Source organism: Solanum stenotomum, chromosome 12 (assembly GCF_019186545.1).
Source record: "Solanum stenotomum isolate F172 chromosome 12, ASM1918654v1, whole genome shotgun sequence".
Taxonomy (NCBI): Eukaryota; Viridiplantae; Streptophyta; class Magnoliopsida; order Solanales; family Solanaceae; genus Solanum; species Solanum stenotomum.
In genome coordinates this window covers 18,429,188-18,452,080 of record NC_064293.1, presented here as the reverse complement: position 1 = coordinate 18,452,080, position 22,893 = coordinate 18,429,188, and the positions used below count along the sequence as shown (strand labels likewise).

Here is a 22,893-nt window from a genome sequence, read left to right as displayed (position 1 = left end):
TATTATTATTATTTCTGAAATATGAATTTATATTCCTCTTATAAGGTGGTAAAGAAATATGTGAATGATAGAAAATATTATTACTTATGGATGTAAAACATAAATTAATTTTGTTTTAAGTATAAAAACCTTAAATTAATCAACTTTTTATCATGTTAACAGCTTAAAGGGTATTTCAGACATTTTGATAAAAAAAAGTGTTTACCAGCACTTATTTGCCAAACACATCAACAACTTTTTTTTCAACTGCAGCACTTTTATCCAAACACATAACTACTTATTTTAAAAATAAGTTCCAGCACTTTAAAAAGTTACTTTTTTTAAGTCAATCCAAACGGGCTCTAAACTTTTAGTTTTGTATAATTTGCACGATTGTATAGTCGGAATTTGTATAATATAATTAATATATATATCTTTTGTATAATGTAATTTGTATTATATAATATGTATAAATGTTTAAAGTTCAACTGTTTGTGTTTGCATAAATTCATTATTTTGAGTTTATACAAAAATAGTTGAATTATACAAATGCACCTGCGAATTATACAAAGCCATGAATTATACAAACGAGACAGCTTAAACTGTAGCTACAATCCGTAAATATGCAAACTATAGTTATGAAACATAATTAAGTTTATTATAATAACTATTTGCGAAAGTTTCCAAAAAAAGGTTATTCTACCTATTGCCTATCTAGTATTTATTACAATGCGCTATTAAGTGTTTTGATCCTTGCGCCGATTCTCGTCTTTCGTCTTTTCTTTTGTGTGTTGGAAATAATGTTTCCGATTGGCTTTGTATGAAGAATCCTATCTTTCTAGCCCTAAGTGAGCCATAGTAAGTCTGGTCAAACGTCAGATTTATATGTGATTTCGACTAAATTGAAAAGAACAAACTCTGAGTAATTCAAAGGGGAAGTTAAACAAACGAATATTGTATGTGCTTTGGACTAAATTGAAGTGATTGTTGTGACCGTATGACTATTTAGGCGTATTTTTTTTCATAATATGTTGTAAGATCGTGCAACGACAATAGCATAACACTAGTTAAACATGTGGCAGGTAAAATTTGATGTAATATCCATCGCAAATAATTGATTATGCTTTAAAACTCATATGACTCGTTAAGGTATAATTCCCTTTTATTTATGTAGTAATAGCATGTAATTTAAGTAAAATGATGGAGATTATTTGGGGACACGCACCCGGAGATATAAAATTAGAGACCTGATTAATTGATTTATAGTGAAAGAATTGTTTTTAAAGTTATTGTAATTTTTTTTTACAAAATATATGATTTGGTAAAAATATATAATTGCTTATAGAAAAACATACATTAATCATGTTATTGAATATATTTTGTTTGTTTGCATGTCATGTATATAATATATTGGACATACAAACAATATACACCCGATATACAAAATACATATAATTTATTGTTCGTCTTACTCTCGAGATTCCGTCTGAAATTTCTATGAATTACTCTAATCTTTACCAAACTATCTCAAAATTGAAAGATCTCAATCATTTGCAACAACACCCAATTCATATAAATAACAATTTCGCATAATCAAATTTTCGAATTCAAAAGTCTTGAAACCTTTTAATGGTTGTCAATAGAATCTTTAATGGAGATTACAACTTTGGGTGTGTTTGTTTGTGTGTGTGTGAGAGAGAGAAAAGGGAATAGTGAAAATGTGGAACCTAATCTCTCACACTTCCTATTATTTGGCTAGAATTGGTAAAATATTGTTATATTTTGATACTATCAAGTATAAGTACCCTAAATAGTTGTTTTTTAGACTTAAAAGGACTTATTTGAGTTTTAAATATGTCATAATATTTATATAGTGATAAAATTAATGAAATTTATGATTTAAACATGTCATAATATTGATCACTTTTCATTAAGGTAAAATAATATAAAATGTGTTATTTTGTCTTCAAAGCAACTAAAGAGGAAATAAAATAGCGTGAATAAACTAAAGCAAAGTAAACAAATAAAAAAAGGAAGAGAAAAGATATTTTACGTCTCCTTGAAAATTTGTGACCCTTTGGGTACGTAAAGGACGCAACAGAAATTGGTGACATTTAATTTAGTGTTCCCCTCTAACATGTGAAAATATTAAATAACTGGGACATGGAACACGTCTTTTCACATATGATATTATATGTTCATCGACAAAATTCTACCTAAGTAGGGACCCTGTAGAGTACATGGTGAAAAATTCTATTTTGGAGTTCCTTTGTCTTCTTGAGATACAAAAAGAAGATTGTTTGATTTGCTTTTACAGTAATATAATATTTCTTCAATTTTAAGACCCCTTTGGTCATCTGATCAGGAAATGTATGCTTGTCGTGGAATAAACAGTTTGTAGAATGTGGAAATATTATATTAAAGAATAGTTTCTTCTTTTATTTATTTATGAATTTTCGTGACTAGCTACTTGTAATTTGATGAATTGTAATAGCTAGTGATTGCGTTGTTTTTATTAAAATATTGTGTTATGATTTTAGGATATGCATTATCTACTTCATTAAAACAATGATAATTTTGTGCCTAACTTATGATTGTTTTTGAAATGTGTTTAAAACTTATGAGTATATGCCATGTTTTATGTTTTTCAAAAAAGAGTGAAATATGTTCTGAAAATATATGATCAGACAAATTTTGAAACTTCAATCGAGAATCTGATTTTCTAATTTTCTAATTTTTCTTTTTTTTTGAGAATCTATGGCTAAATGCTAACTTAATTTATGCGGTATTTTTTATTTTAAATCAAGTCATATAAAAGTTAACATCTTACTATAATACTATATGATTTGTTAAATCACAAATTTCATTTTTGAATTTAATGTTCAATCAAATATTGTCACATAAATTGATACGAACAGACTAATTTGTTTGTCAAGGATTCCAAACTTACAATTTTTGAGAGTAGGATATTTTAATCCTTGATGTACAATTTTTGAATTTAGTATTTAATGTTACAAAAGAAATGTAGACTTTTGGTCCTGAACCTAAAGTACAAGTCAAATACGTTGAACTTACCAACCAGCTCACTCATGTGCAAAAATTTTAGTTGTGATTTTGGGAAGTTTTAGCTAAGCTTGCACTGAACAAATCACTTTAGCAGCCTCAGGCATTAAACACATGGCCTTAATTACAAATAAAAAACTTGGTAGTTTGGTTGAACCACAATTCAATCTATACATACCAATGTTCTAAAATCACTACTACTCCCTCCCCTTTTACTAATAATATTACTACAAAAGTAATCCGACTACCATACGAATTGGCTTATGAGGCGGAGGTGGAGGCGGAGGCGAAGGCGAAGGCGGCAGCTGCACCTCTTCAGCTACCTTTTCCGGTCGGGGAGGCTGACATGGACATGGCAATGCTATGAATTTTGGAACTTCATCCCCTGGCATTAACACTGCAGGCATGTTTTGGCTTTGGTTCTGCTTCTCACACTGCAAAACAGAGTTATTTTTTGACAAAACAAATAAATTAGACATTAGTGTCTAGTTAGATGAATATGTCACATAACATGTTATTCAACAAGACACCGTAACCAACATGGGTTGTGGTGCATTGGTCTCGGATTTGAGCCTTGGATATGGAGAAAATCCTATTGGGAGCGCCACCTCCGAATGGGCCCTGCAGTGCACGATTCTAATGTGGGCTCCGGACACCGAAAGGGAAACCAAAGAAAAGAAAAGAAAAAGAAGAAGAAGACTGTATAATTGGATTTATGTATAAAAGTATTACTTTACAAAACTCTAGTAAATTTCAGTAAATACAATGAATTTTTTGTACCTCCAAAAAACTCTTCAACTTTATTTTTGCAGCAAACTCGGGTATAGTACATAATTGAATAGTGTAAAAGTTCAATCATCACCATCAAACATGAACAAACAGCATTTTCACGTAATTAGATTTAAGGAAGAAAAGACTACTTAAAAAATAGGTCTTAAATTAGAGTTTAACTAACATATATGACCGACACCATAAATAACAATTTTACACTTTGAAATCATTTAAAAGTATCTAACGGAAATATGTAATCTTAAAAATATATGAGTAAATTCCTTACCATATTATAATTGAGTTTATATTTGAAGGAAGAAGGATCATCACCGGCTTCAAGGTCTGCGCGTCGATGAAGCAATCGGATTCTGTGCCAGTGATAGCAGCAAGAAAATATGCCACTCAGACTGAAAACAGCAACCAAAAGAAAGGCAGTGCCCAGAGGAAATCCTAGAGATGATGAGTCCACATAATACTGAGGATGCTCCATAATTACTATGTATTATTCAATTTTATAAGTATATTCATGAACAGAAATAATGGAAAGCTTGTTTAACAGAAAAAGGGGATATTGGATATTTGTTGAGTTGTGAGGAAAGAAAAGGTGATAGGTGGGTTAGAATTTATAAACTTCAAAGTGTAAAAGTACGGTTGCGCTAAGGTACGGAACAAAATTATAAAAAAATGGGGACCTATTTGATTAATTTGTCCAACTATGGGTTTAAAACATGCTTTCATATATCCAACTATGGGTCTAAACATGCTTTGACATTATATATACTCGGATTCACGCCACCTTTGTTGTTTCGATTTCAAGGCGATATATTGAAGTTAATAAATTTTAAAAACTTTGAAAATAAAAATTACAATTAAAGAAGCATAATATTTAAAATTGTTTGATCAAACGACTTACATATTGAAAAAAGTTAATATAAAAAAAAAATCTCCCCCCGCCTCCCCTAAACAAAACTCCTTAATGACTGCACTGAGAATATTGTTGTTATGTTTTTTGGTATGACAACAAGATCTTCGATCTATAAAGGTCCAAAGCCATTTCCTCCTATATTTACCCTTATAGTTACATAAATATCATAACGTATCTAAGATCATAAGTTTTGGGGTATATTTGGTATGTAATACAAATCTCTATCTTTATTAAATTTTGTGTTCAATCTAATAGTAAAAGTGAAAAATAAAACAGATATAATTTACATTACAAATTTAAGATGAGCTGACGAAAACAAAGGAAAGCAGCTCTGTCCTTTATGGTATTGCTATTCCCTTATCGACCATTATGTATAGACGTCAACTTGCGCACTATCCTCTTCTACTATGTAGAATTTAGGTTACCTTACTTTCTTGTCTACCACTTTGTGCAATGGTACTGGGGTGGTCATGCCCTACTCCAATCTTCATTGTTCTGCTTTGCTTTTTCCAACTTCACTATGCTTGTCCTATTTTTGCTTCTAGAAATTGTTTTATTTCATTTTATATTGTCACTACTTATCAAAATTTTAAATTCATCTCCAATCAAATAATGACACAAAAAATAAAGACCTAGGGATGAGATATATAAGTTGAGGTTAGGTGAAGAGAAATTTAATTACAATTGCATTAACTTATCACTTATCAGGCTAGAGATCAGGAAAGTAAATAGGTCCAACTACATTACTTATTTGAACGAAAGGACTTCAGAATTTATCTTTTGTACGAGACACATGATGTATTTGGTACGGAGATATTTTCTCACGTTTAGTTGATCAAAATTTTTAGAGAATATAAATCACTTAAACAAAAAAAGAAGTTTGGAAAATAGTATTCCATATTTGATTGTATCATCTCTACCCTCCAGCACACTTCATCTGAACCCTTATCCTCATAATCCCCATCCCTACTACCTCACATTCATCCCATATTATTTGTCTAGATTATTTTTTAATGCCTGTTTTAGGGTAATATTTTTACTTATATACCAAACACAAGAAAAAATTTCGAGTTTGAGACATATAGCCTTTAGGTATGATAATTGAAATCATTTCGCTAGGGAGTGCTTCTTCACCAATATGAGACTTTTTTACTCAAATATGTGAATTTAATCAGATACCTGATGAGAAAAAATAAATTATATGATGTAATGAATTTACAATTGCGGATTGGTTTTACTTGTTGATATGTATGATAAACTTGCAATTGAAACTTAGAAAAGTAGTTGGGTAGTTTATTGCTTCATCAATAGTTGTGACCCTTTGGGTTCGTAAAAGCCACAACAGAATTTGCTTACATGCATTTAATATGATTGTCTTGACTACAATGAAAATATTAAAGAAATGGGGCATGGGACACGTCTTTTCTTTGACTACTTTGTTTTTTTTTTTTCAATTGAATTTAGGACTGTATGACATTATGTTCAACGCAACAAATAAAATTAAAGAGATTCTAGCTAATGCAAGTAGGGACCTTGTATTGTGTATCACCAAAAGACAATGTGAAACCTTGAGTTGTTTAGTGCCGTTTGCTTCAAAAGTTTGCAAAAAACTGAGTTTGAATTTTTTCGCAAAAAAATTATTGGTTTCAGCTATTTTTCCAATAATATTTTAAAACTCAATTTTGTTGGAGTCGTGGGAAAACTTTAAAATTACTTACTTTTCTTGGACAAATATTACTCTCTCCGTTTTACTTTGTAAAACTTATTTTGATCTGACATAAATTTTAATTTTAATGTAGACAACAAGAATTTTTGAAATTTATGGTATTAAATATATCATAAATTTGTATGGTCCGTTATAGAACTTTTGAAAGCTTTGGACATAAATACTACATACTCCCTCTGTCTCTAATTACTTGTCCATTTTTACTTTTAGTTGTCCCTAATTATTTGGCTATTTTGACAAATCAGGGAAATACAATTTTGTTTTACATATTATACCCTCAATTAATTATTTTGAAAAATGTAGAACTTCTTGAAAATCTTAAGTTTTTAATTCATATACCTCATAATTAATAGGGGTAAAATGGTAAACTCGCTATGTCAATCATTGTTTTCTTAATAAGTGTGTCAATTCAAAAGTGGACAAGTAATTAGGGACATAAGGTGGAGTATTATTTTGTGTAGCTAAAAAATACTCCATATGTTCCTAATTATTTGTCCACTTTTCCTTTTTTAGTTGTTCCTAATTACTTGGCCATTTTGATAAATCAAGAAAGGACAGAAAAAATTCAACATATTATACCCTCAATTAATTACTTTGAAAAAGGTAGAACTTATTGAAAATCTTAAGTTTTTTAATTCATCCACTTCATAATTAATAGAGGTAAAATGGTAAACTCATTATGTCAATAATTGTTTTCTTAATAGATGTGTCAATTCAAAAGTGAACAAGTAATTATGGACAAAAGGAGTAATATCTTTATTGAAAAATATATCATTATTTTTTAACAGTTTAATAAAAAAACAATGTCAAACAAAATTAAACGGAGAGAATATCAAAACAAACACTCTTTTTTTTAAAAAAAAATATATTCAAAAATGGAGTTTGCAAAGTCTAAAATAGACGTCGATAATGAGTGGACCATCCAGCTTTCACTACAAAAACTTGGAAGTTTCGTGCTACATGCCTGGAACAAATATTATTCAACAAAATCTACCTAAAATAATTAGGGACCATGCAAAGGATAATGACAATTTATGTGAAATTTAGACCATCCAGCTCCTAATACAAACACTTGAAATTTAGGGAACACATTATATTTTAACAAGTTCATTGCCCAATCCATAAATGCCATTGAAGGGAGTATTAGTTATTCATATTTGACTTAACATGTCCGAAGTAGAGTAATTTATAAGTTAACTAAATGTCAGAAAATGAATAATAGTTGATAATAAAGTAAAATAGATAAATTATCTTTTAATTTATTAAATCGAATAAATAAAAATAAATATTTATTTTTAATATAATGAACAAATAAAAATAGAAGAATCTAGAAACTAATAAAGATGATGATAGCGACTAAGGATATCAAGATTGGAAGTCTACACAAAAGTATTCTTTTATATCCACCTCTAGATATTCAAATCTCTCCTCCTCCTTTTTTATTTTTTCCCACATAATTCATTTTCTTAATTGTCATTGGCCAAAAAAAAGAAATAACAAAAAATAGTCTTGTAGTACGTTTTGTGTTTTATTTATATGAAGACACTTTTTCTTTAGTGAATTCCAAAGTAAATATATTATGAACTTTGAGAAATAAGTTATTTTAAAATTAATTAATGTATGATTTATCTCTCGTACCAATCGAGCTAAATTAAGACTGATTATATAAAGACGCACAGAATTGATAACTAAAGGCGGGACCATGTATAGCAGATTGGCTGGATTCAAGTAGCCACTTATATTTCTGCGTCGATCTGCCTCAACCAAGACCTGATTTGAAGGTCCACTATACTCATCAACCCTTTTAGCAGGGCATATATAATGTTGTATTTTTTTTTATAAATACAAAAATCTTACAAATTATGAAAATTATTAAATTTCTAATCTTAAAATTTTTTATCAAATGAGTAAATTATGGTTCATAAACAAGATACAAGAATATTTTAAAGTGTTGTATTAATATATCACATATCTCCATGTTGCTTCTTGAAACTCACTTGCTTCTCCGAAATGAGCTACTAAATTAAATATTTGTGATTACAAATTTTCATATCCATAATTTTATAAAGATCGACTAGTCAGTAATAATGAATAATAGTAACTAGTTATTCTTTAAAACGATTCTTTCACATGATACATACAATCTCTTCACATTGAGAATGAATCATTTTTTTCTAAATTTTAAAATGATGGGTGTTTTATTCTTATAAAATATAAACTTATTAGTCAAGTTATACATTTTTTTAAAAACAAATTAACATATATATGGTATATAGCAACATATATTAAAAATAATATACAAAATACAATTCGGTGTATAAAATATATATCCAAATATACAATAATATACTAAACACAATTCGGTATAAAGCAATATATAGTCGGTATACAATAATATACAAGACATTCATTTCAAAAAATATTTTAAAACTTGACGTACAATATTAGACTACCAAGTACCAATATACAAGATTATACAAAATTATAAGATATATTTAAACGCTCACATACAATAATATTTTGATTTTATACACTATTATACAAATTAAAATTTAGTCAAACTTCAGTAGTAGATTTCTATAAAACAACAAAATAGAATCTTTTGAAAATTTGTAGAGAGGTAGATTCGGTGATGGCCTATCGTTTCAATTTATGAGACATCATGAATCAAAACATAAGTTGATTAGAAAATATTTTGAAAGTTGTTGACAATTTGCTCTTGAAATTTCGCTATTATTACTATTATCGTGTTTATTTGTAATTTGTGATTTTAGAGTTGTGGAAGAAATTTTGAGATAATTCTTGTTGTGTTGAGTTGGGTTCATCAAAACCAATCATTTAGTACTAATTACTTTGAATTTTTTGGAAGTCGAGAGGGGGCTTTGGCCATGACAGTTCTTTAGGGTCTTAAAACTCTTCCTTTGACCAATTCAGATAAGCCTTGAACACTTTAGCTAAATTATGTGAAGTAATTTTATGGACTAATGTAATTATGTCTTGATTATAGATAGAACTTATACATCGATCTATTGACTATTATATGGAAAAATCCTTTTGGTCATAATTTGGCCAGAATGGTAAAAAGACATGTTCACATTATAAACCAGTTTATTTTTGGACATTTTTTCCCTTTAACTTAAATATTGAATATATTCTTCAATTATGTTTCCAAGACATTGAAAATAATTAATGAAATTAATTATTGATGATTTCATAATTAAACATGAGAAAGGAACCACAAAATTCACCAAAGAAAACATAAGTCTAACCCATTCTTCTTACTTGAAATTTTCAAGATCTAAAAAAAATTTAAAAATATGACAGTAGTAGTAAGAAAATATAAAAATATATATCTTTTTCAATTTCTAAATTTCCTCCTTTCTATTTATTCTTTTTTGTTTATTTATTTTTCATTTCTTATTTCTTAATGATAAAAAAAAAAAGTACAAAAGAGGAGTATAGTGTAGGCTATCTATTTTACTTTATAATTTCTAAACGTGAAAAGATAAATTATATCTAAATTTAAATATTAAAAAATTGTTCTATAATACTCAAATTAAAAATATGAAATTCACCAAGTTGACAAAATAATTACTCTTATTTATTTAAAGGAGTTGTTGTTATGCATGAATTTTCTAGAAAAAAAGTTAAATGATAAAAATATATTTTATCCGATTATACTTAGATTATATGTGAACGAAATATGAAGAAAACTGAAATTACCATCATGTTTCGTCCATTATGTGATTACTTTCATATCTTCGAACGTATATTGTCACAATCCAGACCATCGTGATTGGCACCCACACTAACCCTCCGGTGGGAGAGCCATTACTACAACCCAAACTAACAACTCAACCAAAATACTAAGGCATTTAAGTTACGGAAGCAAGTTAAATAGCTAAACACTAAAGTTCCCATAAACTTCCAAATGACCTAACAACTAAACAATGCGGAAGAATACGCCTAGAACCTGAAAGTCAATGTACCAAAACATCTAACAAGATCCATAAGTCTAACAAAAAGGGTTACGACTCCAAACTAATGAACTAATAACTAACTAGAAAAGTCTAAGTTCGAAATGTGGACATAGACGAAAGGAGAACTCATGGCAACCTGAAAGAACTGGCTCACCCTTGAATTCGATCGGCGATCACTGATCTTCTAAGCGAGGTCTGTCAATAGTCACCTGAAGATTCCCTGTACTCAACAAAGAAAGAGCAAGTGCAGAATCAGTACACAACCACAATGTACTGGTGGGATCACGCTGCTATCCCACTAAGTACAACATACATAAGTCAATATAACAATACAATAACATGCATACATCGAACATATACATTATCATCATCATTTAAGAACAATGTATAATTTCACATTTCTCAAGATACACAATTATGTCAACTCATTGGTTCTCTCATGAAACCTAAACCCACACAGTTAGCATACCAAAGCGTGGTATCTGATCCAATGTTTATGTCGAAACGTGGTAACCGATCCCATATTATGCCGAAACGTGGCAACCGATCCAAGTTAGTGTGTCAGAACGCAACACCTGATCCATTCAACAAGCCACAATCACAATCACAAAGTACATTCTCATAATCATACAATCAAGTCATGATTCATGACATTCATCATTCATATATCCTCATTTACATTTAATGTGATCAATAATGCAACATTCACATACATACATGCATCATAATAAAGCAAGTCACACAATCATAGAATCACAATCATCACCTACCTCGAAACAAGCTTGAAACCCTAAGAAACTTGATTCTTCCCTTTCCGAATTTGTTTCACTTGTTCTTGGTCTACAAACAATTAATATAATACGGGAATTAATAAATGATAAGTAATTACTCGAATTACTAACAATCCCATCAACCCTATATCAAACCTTTGATCCCAATATCTCAATTACAGTTGTTTCCACCATAATTTTCAGATCAAAACCCTCCCCAATCGATAACTACCCATTAGATTACGTTCTACGAATCAAAAAACAGATTCGGAGAGTTAAAACCTTACCTTAGCCTCAAGAATGGTGGAAAACGGTCAAGAAGTCTCCTGGGTTTGTTCCTTAGCTTTCAAGTTCGAAAATTGCAGAATAAAACATTTTTGGGGTTTATTTCCGACTTTAAATCGTGTCTGCGCCATCATAGCGGCACTCGCTAGCTACAGCGGCCCCGCCCTGGCGATAGAAATCCACGCCAAAGATGAATACATGAAATAGTGAGCTATTTTAATAATTCCAAGATCTCATTTCACAACACACCTTCAACCAACGACACTAAAAAATTACCCGTTCACGCCAAGATAAATTTCGAGAGTCCTACTCACTCAAATTCAATTTCGTAAAGTCGTACAGAGTCCTTAACGTCTTATCTATCTACTCTTATGATCAAAGTCATAATTAGATCACCCATTTGCTACCAGATTTCCCTAGACTTTAATGACTCCGATTTCGTCCAAATCTGGACTAGGCTGGGAAGTTCCAAGTTACTATGAAAAAGTTTTTCGACCCAAAAATTTTCCCCATTGGCTTTTCTATAACGATGGAACCTGGTCGTTATAATAGATACCAATTTACCCATCACTCGTCCCCGAATGACAAACTTAGGAAAGATAAGCTAAAGAAAAAAGGGAGTAGTACCTGAATCGACGAACAATTGGGGATACTTGTCTCGCATGTCCCTCTCGGTTTCCCAAAGAGCTTCACAACTAGACGATGCTTCCATTGAACTTTCACGGACTTGATGTCCTTGGTCCTCAGCTTAGCACATCACGATCAAGAATTGCAATCAGTTCCTCCTTATATTGAAGGTCTTTGTCTAAAACAATTGAGTCTCATTTAATGATGTAATCCCCGTCACCATGATATCTCTTCAACATGGATACATGAAATACCAGATGAACTCCAAATATATTAGGAGGTAAAGCCAATCTATAAGCCACTGGCCCTACACATTCAAGAACCTCAAAGGGACCAATGTATCGCGGACTTTGCTTGCCCTTCTTGCCAAATCTCTTCACCCCTTTCATGGGTGATACCTTAAGAAGAACATTCTCACCAGTCTGAAATGTCATATCTCTTACCTTATGGTCTGCATACTTTTTCTGTCTACTTTAGGAGGCTAAGAGCTTAGCTTGAATACTCCTCACCTTATCTTGAGCATCCTTCACTAAATCAACCCCAAAGGTTTCACATCTCCAGCCTCGAACCATCCTATGGCCGGTGATTTACATCCCCTCCCATAAAGTGCCTCAAATGGTGTCATATCAATGCTGGAGTGATAACTATTATTATAGGAGAACTCACACAAAGGTATGAAGTTATCCCAATGCCCTCAAAAATCAATCACACATACCCTCAACATGTCTTCTAACACTTGAATAGGCCTCTCTGACTGCCCGTCTGTCTGTGGATGGAAGGCTGTACTAAAAGTGAGTTGTGTGCCCAATCTATCATGTAACTTCCTCCAAAACTTGGATGTGAATTGGGTACCACAGTCTGAGATGATAGAAAGGGGCACCCCATGCAACCTCACTATCTCTTTCACATAAACATTATAATCTATTCTTATCGGAATAAAATTAGCTGACTTAGTCAATTTATCAACTACTACCCAAATAGAATCAAACTTCCCCAAAGTCTTGGAAAGACCAACCACAAAATCCATGGCTATCCTCTCCCACTTCCATTCCAGAATTTACATTCTTTGAAGCAAACCTGCAGACCAACCACAATATTTATTTTTAAAAATAAATCAAATGAACTATACACATACACAAAAAAATATACAAGAAAATATTTTTTTATTAACTGAACAAAATATTCAGATAATGATAAGCAAATAAATCCACACATACGATGTTTAAGACTGAAATTAATCATTGAAATAAAAAAGTTTTAAAAAAAGTCACATCTGAAAAGTATCAAATATATTACTGAACTTTGTGAGAATTATCACATTAAATGAAGTTTCTAAAATTACCTTGTATGTAATTAACTTATTTATAGTGTTATGTCATATTTTCACTATAAAAGATCAAAAGAATTTATAACACGAAAAATTACTTTCTTATTTTTTAATACATAAAATTTATCTAACTATTAAAATTATCATACGGAACTTATCTTTCTATATTTATCACATAAAAGTACAAACTTTATTAAAAAAAGATTTGTTATTATCTCAAAAGAATAGTCTTTAAAGTTTATCATAAAAAATATTTTATTTATTTTTTAAAATATGATTATGAAATATAATATTCAAATAACTATTATTTTTTAAAATATAATATTCAAATAAATATATTAGTGAAGAAAAAAAATAATCAAATCATACTATTTTTTTTTTTATTGATTTTAGTGTATTAAATATACTATAATGAAATTAAAATAAAGAAAACAAATGTAATATTATCCCCAACAAATTTTGTGTTATGAAATTAGATATTAACGAATATTTTTTTGTGTGCTTGATTTTAGAATTGAATGATTTTTATATAATAGAAATAAATAAATGTTATTTTAGAAGTTCAAAATTAGAAAATCATTTATAAAACTGTATCCAAAAATATCTTATGGAATTAGAATTTGTATAATTTAATTTTACATGTAATGGAAACGAAAAGAGAAAGGATGACAAAAAAAGATGAAGAAAAAGGAACAAAGAAAGAGTGAATTAGGAAGAATTAAAAGAGAGTGAAGTTAGATTGTGAGAAAAGGACCAAAAGTGTCCCTTATCTTTGCCTCAAGACTCAAAATGATCCTTATCATTTCATATGGAGCACTAATAGTCCTCCTTCTTTGTAAAAATGGTATATTTTTAATCTATCAAGTATTTTCCGTCTATCATCAACGGAAGTTGCTTATATCCGTGTCATGCATTAAATTAAATAATTTTTTCTACCCTAAAAAACTAATTGTTCTGTGTATTTCCTATTCGTATCATTCTAGAGGGTAGATATAAGCCCTAAATGGAGTCAAAGCTATAGTAGCAAATCATAGCTTGTATATAGAATTTGCTACTTCTTGTTGTAAGCACTTTTCAATTAGCATATCCAACCTTCAATTCTATTCGTGCACGATAAAAAAAAATCTTCGATATCATTATCTCCCTGATATTATCAATTCTATAAGGATGTATGAATTTTCTTAACGAGTAATCATAACCCAATAATAAATATTAAATTATAATTTTATGCTTAATTGATACTAACATGCTCTTGTTTTAAACTTGAAGTGTGTTTCTGGAATTCTAGATAAAGGATTTAGTATATCTATACAACCAAAGGATGTAGTGTAGTGGATAAGAATGTTTATCTTTTAACCAAAGGTTTCAGATTCGAGCTCTCAATATACGAACCAAATGGAGCCCTACGCGGCATGATTCTAACACAGTTGGACACCAATATGAATATTCTGACATCAAGTGAGAGTCTAAGTATTTTTTTTTAATAAATTTGTAAATGGATAAATGGAGCCAATATATGAGGGTGATATTAATTGTGAATACAATGGATCCTGCCACTCAAAATTAATTCATTTGGTGGCCTTAATAATTAACCTTCACTGTTGCTTAATGAATGGACAAAAGGAGCTAAACGTTGTAAATTGACGGAAAATGTTAGAAATACTAAAACTGCACCATTTTTACAAAGAAGGAGGACTATTAGTGCTCCATATGAAATGATAAGGATCATTTTGAGTCTTAATTGGCAAAGATAAGAGACAATTTTGGTCCTTTTCTCTTAGAATGTAATAGGTCCCACGTTATAAAGTCCATTAAATAATTTCCTTCACATAGTTAATAATAATTCTAACTCACTAAACATAATAATTGTTGTTCACACGTATTTTTAGAAGCTTGGAAAATAGTAGTAATAAAAGGAAAAAAGGTTAAATTAGTCTTTTTACAATTCTGGTCAAATTATGGCCACATAATTCTGTCCATTTAGCACTTCCCTATATGGAAATAGGCCAAAGTCTTCTTCTTCTTCTTCCTTCCCATTTCACAATTAATGGCTTCTAATCTCCTTCTTTTTGAAATTTGCCAAAATCTTCTTCTTCTTCCTTCCAATTTCACAATTAATGGCTTCTAATCTCCTTCTTCTTCCTTCCAATTTCAGCATTAATGACCCCTTTTCCCTCCTCTTTCTTTTCTTCTCCCCTCCCCCCCTCTTCATAAAGACTTGAAACATCGAGAGGATTTCGTATTTAAAATTTGGGACCGTTTAGAGAGAGGTAATTTTGAGTTGATCAAGAATGAATAGTTAGTGTATACTCATGTTTAGTCAGTGTATATTTTATATATAGTTGATCTATATTCATCTTTTTGAGTATATCATAATGTAAGTGTATCACTCATGTATATGTGAGATATATTGTATAGTTAGTGTATATTTTCTATGACTTTTGGCAAGTTATGTTGTATAGTCCGTGTACACTTTCTATGATTTTTGACTATTTTTAATATAAATGAAAACAAGACTATTTATTGTAGACTAATTACTTCATTGTATATATTTGAAATTGCACTTTTATAAGTTAAATCACCCAAATACATTGTATTGTAATTATCTTTAAAAAACTAAAAATGGGTCATATCCTAACTTACCGCAATTTTATTCTTTTTGAAATATCAATGAACATTCCCCAAATAAAATATTCCAAGTAAAATCTTCATACCTATTAGTGTTGCAACAAGTTATAATTTATACACATAAATCCTAATTTATATGTGATTTTTCTATTGTATCCTTCATATTGTTTACCACAATTCGTATATGCTTTATTTTTAGAAAGTACGTACTTTTTCGCTCTATTGGATAAACATATTTCATCAAATGATTCAACTATCTAAAACTATTTTCTTACTTTTTCATAAATTGAGACATCTTATACATCTCTATAGTAGAGAATGATAGTAGTAGTATTTACTAATGAGTGAGTTTTCCTATTCACATCATAATGTGATTTACTTCCAAATTTTAGTATAGCCTAGTCCATCCATAAATGGGATTAGTTCAATTAAATATACAAATTAAAAGCGGGTTTTTTTTAAAAAAGATTTACCTTATGTTTAAAAATTAGTACTAATCTTAAAAAAAAAGGTTGAGTTTTCCTACTCCCACTCATAGTGGGATTATAGATCCTAATCCGTGAGTAACTTCCAAATTTAACTAACCAGTTCATCCCTAAATTGGATTAGTGAACGCATATTATAAATACATCACCCTCTCATCATAAGAAATTAACTACGTACTTGATGGCATACTCTAATAACCTGTTGGTTTTTTGCTTCTTTTTCTCCCTATGGTTCCTCTCCTCATATGCTCGAACCAACTGCTCCGATTTCCACTTCAATGGAAAATCCTACGATTCATGCAGCCATCTTCATACTTTGAATTCTTTTATTCACTGGAATTACGACGTGCCTTCTCGTACTGTCGATATCGCCTTTAGAAAGTCTGAAAGGCAGCACGGAAGATGGCTTGCTTGGGCTATAAACCCAACATCTACAGGGATGATCGGCTCGCAAGCTTTTGTTGCATTACAACGTTCTGATGGTACTCTCGAAGCATACACGTCACCTATCGACACCTATGGAACCACCCTTGTGAAAGGTGACTTGAGCTTTACGGTTCATGATATTTCAGCCCAGAATATCAATGGAGAAGTCATCATCTTTGCTAGGTTTGAGCTACCTATGAATGGAAGTAATGTTGTGAATCATGTTTGGCAAGAAGGACCACTACAAGATGATGATACACCAGGAAGTCATGGCATGTCAGGAGATAACTTGAGATCTTTTGGGACTTTAAATTTCCATTCTGGGAAAACTGTGGCTATAAGTAGTCATAATGTAAAACTAAATTCAAGGTGTAAGATAAAGATTGCACATGGTATTATCAATGCGGTTAGTTGGGGAATGATGATGCCACTTGGTGTTGTTCTTGCTAGACTGAGATATCTACCATTACAAGAGTACTATCCAGCTTTGTGGTTCAATCTACATATTTATTGTCAAAGTATAGCTTATTTTCTCGGTATTGCTGGTGGAGGTTTGGGATTTTATCTTGGGAGACAATCTTCTTCAGTTAAACAACACACTTGTCATAGGTACATTGGTGGTGCACTTTTAGTGCTTGCAACATTACAAGTGTTAGCTCATCGTCTACGGCCATCAAAGGAACACAAATATAGGGTGTATTGGAATATCTATCACTGGTGTACTGGTTATGGTACTATTATAATGGGAATTCTCAATTGTTTCAAAGGTTTCCAGATGATGGACGTCGGGATTTGGAAGAATGCTTACATTGCTTTTCTTGCTTCCTTGGCCTTTGTTGCTGCTGTTCTTGAAGTTTCCAGATGCTACCTCAACGCTAACAAAGGAACAGCTACACCAGAAGGAGTTTCTGCAAACGTTGGTATAGAAGACAAGGCATAGAATTGCAACTAGTTATTTTCAATTTTGTAGGCATAGTTTAATTCGTAGCCCAAATTTCATGTACATTCCACTTCTAGAGATTAGACCAGATGTACTTGTTATTGATTGATGAATGCTATTAAAAACACGGCTATATATACAGGGTTCTTTTTTTTATATAAATATTTTCGATGAACTGTACAAACTCCACATACTGGTTCTTCACATGAGCAATGTGCCTTTTCTTTTATTTTGATTAAAAAAAAAAAAAAAAAAACTCCATAACAAGTTCATAAAAAAGACCCTTCTATTGCAAACATAAATCCTGATTTCTCATAATAAATCTGTTCAGCACGAGAAATGGTTGACGGAATATCAAGATTACATTCTCAAGATCTCATGCTTCCCCAACAACTGAACTAAGATTTTTAAAAGAAATAGTTGTAAGCAAACTGAAATAAGAATGTTCTTTTAGTTGCAAGTAAACAGGAATAAGACTCTTGAATATTTGATTGAACATATTCATAAATTGCTGAAGAAGACAGAACTAAAGTTCCAACTCTCCAGGCCAAGACTATCTTCAATGCTTCTACTCAATCAAGCTTTATCTTAAGTGTAGCCATGGAAAATTCAACAAATTTCTTTCTTTCTATATTGTTTGCTTTTCTTTCCATTGACAGCTCTCCTGGAAGTAACGGAAAAAGATTTAAGCCCAAGCTATGAAATTTCATGTGTTGTTAAGGAGACTGATACTAGAAGGAAGAAATCTGTAAGATCAGTAAAACGGGTCATATTTCTACCAAGACAACTTCATCATATTATCTACTTACTACTACAACCAGCTTGGGAGTTAATATGTATGAAGCACTTCTTTGCCTATGACTCTGCCATCAGTAACAAATCATGAGCTCAAACCTTAAAGTTCTTGAGCTCTCTCCCTATTAGCATGATCTCAAGAGATTCAAGGTTTCACATTATTCTCTTGTCGCTATTCTAATGAGAGAATTACAGAAATATTCATTTTTTTGTATGTCAGGCTTACTAACAGTAGCAAATTTGATGCAAATCAAATTGGGAGGAAGGAAGAGACACGACTTGGATTGAGAAACAACATCAGAAAGTACAATGAGCAAGAAGTGGGGACAATTCTCAGTTCTACGCTGGACTAAACTACAAGTGTACCGAGATGATAGTTTAAACATATATGCAAGTAATTAGGTTGTTTCTTTTGTCCATTCTTCGAATTCCCTTCAACATATAATACATGTTGAGATATCTGGATTCAGTTGGTCTGATTTCTTCCTACCTTCTTACATGTATTATGCATGTTTCTGGTGGAGAACAATCCTCATATTTTTGTTTCTTCTTAGCAAGCTTTCAGGCTATTGGATGAATGACACGGGACAGTTGCAAGCAAATGAATTGTACAAGACACATAATTAAAACGCACATTAGTAGATTACTTATTCAATAGCTCTAAATCTTATCGTGGACATTTAACAAAGGAAGACACCAAAGAGATTGAAAATAGACTCAAGTATCCTTATCTTTCCCTTTTGTGGATGACTTGAACCATGGTATCCACACAGATGTTGTCCTCTGGTAGAGCTTGTATGCTTCAGCTCTGTAGGCTTGCTTAAGCATCCTATTCTCAACAAGCACAGTGACATGTGCAAGACACAAGCTATTAGCGAGTGCACCAACAAAAGTCCAAGTCTCACCCAAGTTCCAGGCAAATAGGAAGAGTCCCCACCACCATAACTGCTCTCCAAAATAGTTTGGATGTCGTGAATACCTCCAGAGGCCTTCATCAAGATTGGGAACCATTGGCTTGCCAAGCTCTTTTAGTTTCTGATTTCTGCTCACAAAATTGTAGAGCTCGGTATCTGCATAATAAGCAATTATAATGGCAGACAAGCAGATGAATACAGCAATGAAATCCCAGATATTCCATGGCTTGTCTTCAGAGTGGACAACATACATAGGCAGGCATATACCGATCAGAAAAATCTGCAAAACCATGTCAAAAATAAATAAAACCATAGAGTATGATAAAGGAGTCACTAATGTCTCTCTGTTCCACCACCAGACCAACTGCAAATTCAATTTGTCACATTTCAAGATATTACAGCAACCAGACTTGATTTTACACAATTAATTCAAACAATAAATTGGCTGTTGAAAATGCTTGGAAAGCTGTTTGCTAATGCTTGGTGAAGGCCAAGAAGGTTGTTCCTTCAGTGAAAATGAAACATGGTATGATCTTTACCAGTACCATGCTTTTGAGCAAACAATGTTTTTGTTTATATGGTCGCGCAAGCAGAAATACTAACTAAAGTGAGTGGTACTTGTGAAATAATGGATCATTTTGCATCTGAGAATTGCCTTATAAAACAATAAATGGACTAAATAATTCATAGAACCTCGTGTTTGGTATCTAAACTAGATATGGTATCATCTGAACAGCAAAAACTTTGAGGGAAGAACTTAGAATGCATTTCTTGTTTGTGAGGCATACTCTTTTATGGCTTGATTGATCACTTGAAGACAACACGACAATCTATGAAATAAATTAGGCATGCTATATCAAAGGGAAGGAAAATTCTAAAACAGGCAATATTAGTAGGCTTTAAAATCAGGACTCTTCTCATTGCACCACAAAATTACTAAGAATAGAAGTCTGACATTGAGTGAAGTTGCATAAATGATCATACATATTCTCTAATACCATCTAAACAATGTCCTCAATTCTGAATGAATAGTTCACGAATAAATTATGTGTTTCATTTTAAAAATAAATTGATGACACTGCTTGCTGATCTGTTGTTTATAGGCTTACACAGTTTCTAGCCATTAGTATAATAAATAAGCTACAGAAAAGAAACAAAGAACTGAATTCATTAGGGCATTTAATCAAACAGATAAAGAATCACCTGCTGAGAGAAATAAACAACAAAGAAAGAGATCCGCCACCAGTTCTTGCCAAACTGGTGGCTCATATCTGTAAATCTCCAATCTTGCCTGTGTCCCCATTGCCAGTTCTCGCGACGGAAGTAGTTATGAGTAAGTCTTATACTCCAAATCCAAGTTAAAAGTATAACCACCTTAGACCTCCACACATTATACTGCGCCAACGGATGATTTGCATAGAAATGCACTAACATTACTGGAATCACAGTCCAGTACAAATCTATCATCTGAAAATCAAATTCCAACAATAACCCAATTCATCAAATCATTACTAATATTAATACAATAATAGAACAATTTCCCTGAGAAACTTTTTTCTTACAAATGATAAAATATAACTTCAAAAATCACCTTAGCCTAGTTAATTTGGAATACAAATCAAATTACCATATTTCAACAAAAACCCAAATCAAATCTAACAAGAAATTCTATCACTGAAATTAGTTAATCTAAAAAAAAAGTATAAAATTACCCAGTGACTAGATTGGAGATAACCAATGGCATAGAAGAGGATATTGACATTGAAGAAAAACAAGACATTAGCAAACAGAAGAGGGTGGTGGTAACACCAATTGTAGAGTGGATTATCTTCATGGTAATGGCGAAGGAAAGATAGGTAGAAAAGTAAGGAGGGAAGTGGAGCAAGAAACGCAATCAAGGCATTCTTCAAATTGCTATGAGTTGCCATGGTAGCAGCAGTTGAAAATTTGGGAAGTGATAAAAGCCCCCCCAAAATACTTCTGATAGCTATTAGCTTGTTTGGCCAAAAGCTTTGGAAGTCAAAAATGTTGGAAAAGACAAAAAAAAAACGTGTTTATTTAGAAAGTTGACGTGGTTGGCTAAGTTTTTAGAAATAAAATTACTTATTTTTTTCATTTTGATTAGTTTTTAAAGTTTAAATTTAATCATATTAATTTGATATTTTAAACGGCTAAATTTTTTAGATATTTAAAACTATATAAAAAGTATTATAAATTACAATTTTTTACATAACAATATAATGAAAAATATATCATAAAATATTAGGTAAATTTGTTACTATCATTTAACTCTAAAAAGGAAAATCATGACAATTAAAAAAGAACGGATGAAAGTAGTTTTGAATAATGGAGGAAGTTATTTTTAGAAGCTAAAAAAGTATCGTATTTTATTTTACTTTTGAAGTATTAATTAAGCACAAAATGCTAATTTTATATTGACAAAAATATTTAGATAAATGATTACTGAACACAAATGTTTCTTTCCATAAGTAATTATTTTTGAAAAACAATTATATTTTCAAATAAGCATATTCTAAAAGCTTGGTAAAAGAAATTATGATTTTATTGTGGCACTACTACACTAAATTGATCTTTAAAAAATTACTTATTTATTTTGGAATAGTTTTTCAATTTATTTGAAGATCAGTGTTTGGCTAATTAATTAGTGGATTTTTAAATTTTGGGTCTAACTAATTGGTCAAATGGGTCCCTCCGTAGGATTGCGTCACGCGTTCCTATTTGGTCTTCCGTTAGAGTAAATGGCAAATATGCTTTAGTTTTTTTATGGTAGGGGCACCAAAGTCCCAAAAGTATGACAGAGGGTATCTATATACCATTTATGATAGTTTGGGGTATATTTGTCCTTTTTTTCCTTATTTTCTTAATAGATGTGTCAATTCCAATGTAGACAAGTAATTCGAGACAGAGAAAGTAGTTAGAGAGGATTTTAGTCCTAGTTCACTTTGGTTGTTAGCAGTGGTGGATCCAGAATTTAAAGGTTGTGGGTGCTCACTTTCTTTAACGTAGAACTGTTAGCAATCACATAGTGTAAACATATACTAACTCAAACTCTTTAATAAAAAAAGTAAATGTATACTAACTCAAACTCTTTAATAAAAAAAGTAAAAAAAACAAAACAACGATTAATATTATCATCATAAAAAACAACCTCTAATTATAAGTCACAATGATCTACTAGTAATATTATCATTACAAAAAGAGACTTCTAGTCTTAAAGCCATAATTGTGCTC

The 22,893-nt window shown here is 31.1% G+C and overlaps 3 protein-coding genes across 3 annotated transcripts; 1 reads left to right on the top strand and 2 right to left on the bottom strand.

The window, feature by feature from the left end:
* Window positions 1–2,933: 2,933 nt before the first annotated feature.
* Window positions 2,934–4,384, bottom strand: LOC125848563 (uncharacterized protein At5g65660-like). The gene is made up of 2 exons (XM_049528444.1): window positions 4,100–4,384; window positions 2,934–3,476 (listed from the first exon to the last, which is right to left on the bottom strand). Exons 1-2 carry the CDS (start codon window positions 4,301–4,303, stop codon window positions 3,270–3,272), a joined length of 411 nt encoding a protein of 136 aa, XP_049384401.1. The 5' UTR covers window positions 4,304–4,384; the 3' UTR covers window positions 2,934–3,269.
* Window positions 4,385–16,747: 12,363 nt separating this feature from the next.
* Window positions 16,748–17,932, top strand: LOC125847191 (cytochrome b561 and DOMON domain-containing protein At5g47530-like). The gene has a single exon (XM_049526865.1). The coding sequence runs from the start codon at window positions 16,748–16,750 to the stop codon at window positions 17,930–17,932; it is 1,185 nt and encodes a 394-aa protein (XP_049382822.1).
* Window positions 17,933–18,982: 1,050 nt separating this feature from the next.
* Window positions 18,983–21,631, bottom strand: LOC125848546 (uncharacterized protein C594.04c-like). Its single transcript, XM_049528429.1, has 3 exons — window positions 21,354–21,631; window positions 20,845–21,108; window positions 18,983–19,921 (listed from the first exon to the last, which is right to left on the bottom strand). Exons 1-3 carry the CDS (start codon window positions 21,567–21,569, stop codon window positions 19,445–19,447), a joined length of 957 nt encoding a protein of 318 aa, XP_049384386.1. The 5' UTR covers window positions 21,570–21,631; the 3' UTR covers window positions 18,983–19,444.
* Window positions 21,632–22,893: the final 1,262 nt, after the last annotated feature.